Source organism: Cricetulus griseus, chromosome 7 (assembly GCF_003668045.3).
Source record: "Cricetulus griseus strain 17A/GY chromosome 7, alternate assembly CriGri-PICRH-1.0, whole genome shotgun sequence".
Taxonomy (NCBI): domain Eukaryota; kingdom Metazoa; phylum Chordata; class Mammalia; order Rodentia; family Cricetidae; genus Cricetulus; species Cricetulus griseus.
This window is the reverse complement of record NC_048600.1, coordinates 131,532,334-131,536,655: the sequence shown is the minus strand read 5'-3', so window position 1 is coordinate 131,536,655 and position 4,322 is coordinate 131,532,334. Positions and strand designations below refer to the sequence as shown.

General features: G+C 55.4%; 1 protein-coding gene across 1 annotated transcript; it reads right to left on the bottom strand.

Moving 5' to 3' along the window:
- Window positions 1–344: 344 nt before the first annotated feature.
- On the bottom strand, window positions 345–3,866 carry Enpp7 (ectonucleotide pyrophosphatase/phosphodiesterase 7). The gene is made up of 5 exons (XM_027425860.1): window positions 3,623–3,866; window positions 3,192–3,337; window positions 1,432–2,058; window positions 643–862; window positions 345–427 (listed from the first exon to the last, which is right to left on the bottom strand). The coding sequence occupies exons 1-5, from the start codon at window positions 3,864–3,866 to the stop codon at window positions 345–347; spliced, it is 1,320 nt and encodes a 439-aa protein (XP_027281661.1).
- Window positions 3,867–4,322: the final 456 nt, after the last annotated feature.

The following is a 4,322-nucleotide window of genomic DNA, read 5'->3' as shown; positions in this document are numbered from 1 at the left end:
AGTGGGTGACAGCTACAGGACCTGTGGGGGAGGGGCGCCTGATGGCCTGTCTGCTTTGTGGGGTGTCCTGTCACCCTATTCTGGAAGGGACCCCAAGAGTGCACGGCTCTCTGGCTTCCAGGCTGCTTGGAGTCACCAGTATGGTGGAATCATCCAGAAGCTGCATCCTGGCTGCTGGGCAGGAGGTGGGGGTGGGTGAAGTCGGGGAGGGGAAGGGCAGGGAACTGGGAGGTGTCCTGCAGGGGAGGGGACTTCAGGCTGAGAAGCAGGGGGCAGGAGAGTCTTGGTTTCATCCTTCCAGCCTCCTCTGCCTTCTGGGCCTCTGAACTTGATCGAGTGGGGCATTATGTGACCTTGGCCAGAACCATTAGGATCCCCATCAATGGCATGACCAAGTGGAGTTGGCCGCTGAGCGGGAGAGCAGACCCTAGGAAAGACAGAAGGTTCAGTGAGAGAAGGAGAGGATTGTAGCTCAGCGCCACACGGTTATGGAGGACCAGGAGTCCCAGCTATCCCCATGAGCCCCCAGACTTCTCTCTCAGAGCCCCCTTGGGGTGTGTATGGTGGCCTGGTTGCAGCTTGAAGGCTCACAGATGTGTGCATGCCAGCATAGACCCCAGAGGAGGAGTGTCGCTGCCTCACCTGACCAGAGCATGGGTTGCAGGGTGCCAGGGTGCCCGTCGTTGGGCTCGGGCACAATGCCCAGCAGCTGGCACATAAGCTCGTACACATGGACACTCTCAAAAGGCTCCACCTCTAGGCCTGCCTTGAAGCTGGGACCCACAGCCCGGAAGATGGTCTTCATGTCCATGTCTCGGTTGTCGAAACCATGTTCACCTTTGTTGAACTGGACACTCACTCTCTGCAGGGAGAGGCAGGGGTTCTGGGTCATTAATTGGGACTACACTGTGCCCAGTCCCTCCTTCCCAGTCTTTCCTTGCCCCCCCCCCCCATGGGTTGGCACCTGTGTGGGTGGATGGCCTTAGGAAAAGTTTACAGCATGTGCTAAGATCGCTTCTAGACTCCTACGAATTCTGAGAATCCCAAAGAAGGAGCCTCAGGGAATAACTGTGGACCACAGGGAGAGTCTATGACACTGGGTGGGGTAGAGACGTCAGCCTGAGTCCATAGTTCAGGGTGTGTGCCTATACATGCTACTTCTATGAGTCCCTCTCTGGTATGGACTCTGTTTCCTGTCCTTTCCCCCTGTGATTCATGCCACCCTTGAGCCCGGGCTTCCCACACTTTACCCCAAGTGCGTGCGCGCGTGCGCACGCACACACACACACACACACCACACACACACACACACACACACGCACCACACACTCCTGTAGCACAGTGCTCAGTGTGTCCTTAGGGTGGCCGACAACCCTTAGGGCATAGACAGGATCAAGGTGCCACCCACAAGCCATGCAGCAGCCCACTGACCCCATGGATGACATAGCCGAGGTCACTGTACATGAGCAGAGAGGTGATTCTGGGGTTGTTGGCGTAGTGGAAGCTCTTAGGGAAGTCTTCCTTCTTGTACACATGCAGCCTGGGGTGGGCATCCTTGAGGACACTGTACACCTTCTCTAGCATCCCTTCCTTGGGGATCAGCATCCCATTGGGCCCATAGTCTAAGAGCTCGAACTCGATGTCCCGGAAGGTAAAGTTAGGGAACTTGTGGAACTCGACTAGGTCGCTGGCATTCTTGTTGACTGTTGTCATGCCGTGGTCGGAGGTGACGATCAGGTTTAGGCTCTCCGAGAGGTGGTGGCGCTCGATGCTGTCCCGGAGGTAGCCCACAGTCCTGTCCACCTGCCGCACCATATCCTTCCTCTCCTGGGACTCAGGGCCATATTTGTGGCCAGTGGAGTCTGGCTCCCCGAAGTAGAGGGTGACCAGGTCTACACCCTCCTCCGTGAACCACCTCATCACAGTGTCCACGTTTTCTCTCCACTCCTTCTCGTCTTTGTAATTGTGAAAGATACCTTCCTTCCGGCTCATTGTCACCGCCTCTCCTTGGTAGGTGACATTCCCTCCGGGATAGAAGAAGGAGCCAGTTTTTAAGCCCTGTAGGATGAGGTAGTGTAAGCTCCATGAGTCTTGTCTCCCCGTCACCCGAGCCTGCCTGCTTCTCTCTGTGTGCATCTGCTTTTGCCCACTGCCTTGAGGCCTTTTGTTTTCTGAAGTGGATCTTATTTCACAGATCAGGGGCAGGGACAAGCCATCTAGAGGTCAAGCACCCAGTGGCTTCAAGCACTAACTGTAGATGCGAAATGTCCCCATACGCCACACCCTTCAGCATCCTCGCCTTGAGGCTCAGCTGTGCCTTGGATTTTCTTCACTGCTTCTCCTCTGTCCACCTTGTCCCACCCACCACTCATCCACTGTCCCATAAATCCTTGCTGCTCATTCTGTCTGTCCTTCTAACCCCCTGTTTGCATGAGCCCATGGTTCCTCCTTCATTTTCTCCTCTGGCTGGAGCATCAGGGGAAGCTGAGCTCTCACTTGGTATTTTGGCTCCGGAGCTGAGGACCAAGTGCCACCTGACAGGAGGCAGGCACTCGGGTGGAGGTGGCAATGTGGGCCTTTGTCTGAGGGTTGTCCCTGTGCCCACCTGGAAACCCTCCCTTTGATGTCTCACATTGCACCCCACCTGTTTAACCTTTGGCCCTTTTGCACCTAGATGCCTAGTAGTGGGACTGGAAGCAGAGGAAGACTTTTTGCTCAGCTTTTCCTTATTGAGTCAGTTAGCGCTCCAGTGTGAGCATGACCCTTCTTCTCTCCAGTGCCAAAGGGCCTGAGGTGTAGACTGATGCATGCATGCCAGGCGAGACCTCTGCCAACCAAGTTACACCCTTAGTCCCGGTCTCTAGGATTGCTGCCTACTTAGTCCTCAGGAGCTCACTGAGCAGCTTTCTTTCTTTTCTTTTCTTTTTTAAAAAATAATTTATTTAACTTTATTTTCTGTGCATTGGTGTCAGATTCCCAGGAACTGGAGTTACAGACAGTTGTGAGCTGCCATGTGGGTGCTGGGAATTGAACCCGGGTCCTCTGGAAGAACAGCCAAGTGCTCTTAACCACTGAGCCATTTCTCCAGCCCCTCCAAGTAGCTTTCTATGCCAGGAGGCCGATGCCTGTGCCTGTGTGGCTGCCCCTTGGTCATGGCCTCAGTTTCCCCGTGGGCGGCCCGTCCGTCTTACCTGCCTCTGGGCTGTGATCCAGATGGGTATGCTGCCGTTGTCCCACCAGCTCTGGATCCCAAGCGTGGTGTGGTAGGGCCACCGTACCTTGCTGGTGGTATTGTAGAACATGTTGTGGACCACCCCATGGTTCTCGATGTATTTGCCTGAGATGGGGCAAAGGGGCAGGGCATGTGTGGAGCAAGCCTGAGGTCGAGGCTTGTGAGCCCACAGTCACCTGAAGGCCCTGTGGCACACCACCCTCTAGGGACAGCTGTGGAGCAAGCCCTTGACCAGGTGCCACCAAAGAAGACTTCTAAAGGGCCCTTGTCTGTGCTCTGGGTCCCACTGGAGACCCCCTCCTCAGAGTAATGACCAGGGTGCCTCCCATCTGCCACCTGATGTCTCTGGCTCTCTCCATTCCCAAGCCTCATCCTGAGGCTGACACTCACCAGTGACTAGTGTAAAATGGCAGGGGCTGGTCATGGTGACAAAGGCAGGAGTCATATATCGTGCCTTTACCCCTTCTCGAGCCATGGTGTCCAGGTTAGGGGTGTCCACATCTTGGTCATAGTTCCAGCGGAAGCCATCAAAGGATACGAGGAGTAGCTTGTGTTGCCTTTGGAGAGGAGCCCCAGTCCCACAAGCTGGGAGGATGGCCAGAGCCACGGCGAGGAGGACAGCTGAGTGTCCCATGATGGGCTCTCAGATGAATAGGTGCACAAACACTCAGACCGGGAGTGGAGCAAAGTCCCAGGATCAGTCCAGCCTCTTATCCTCTGCATCTCCAAAGGTGGGCAGTCCTCAGCCTAGACTTTGCACGTGAGGTTGTGTGGGCCTGGCACGGCCTCTGTCTCTAGTGGAGTTCCCTGGCTCCTCTCTTTCCCCTCCCTTCATCCTCCAGTGTCCTCATGGAGGAGGGAGAGGCCTGTGCCTCAGAGCCTGGAAGGTTGACTCTCTTTGGGAACTGCTCCCCACCCCAGTCTTCACAGCAACTCCCAGCTCCCCTGATCTCAGAGGAGTACCCAGCTAGGGGCAGGGTGGGCGGGCCTCTGTCTTAGGGTTCTATTGCTGTGAAGAGACACCATGATCATGGCAACTCTTATAAAGGAAAGCATTTAATTGGGTCTGGCTTAGAGTTCAGAGGTTTAG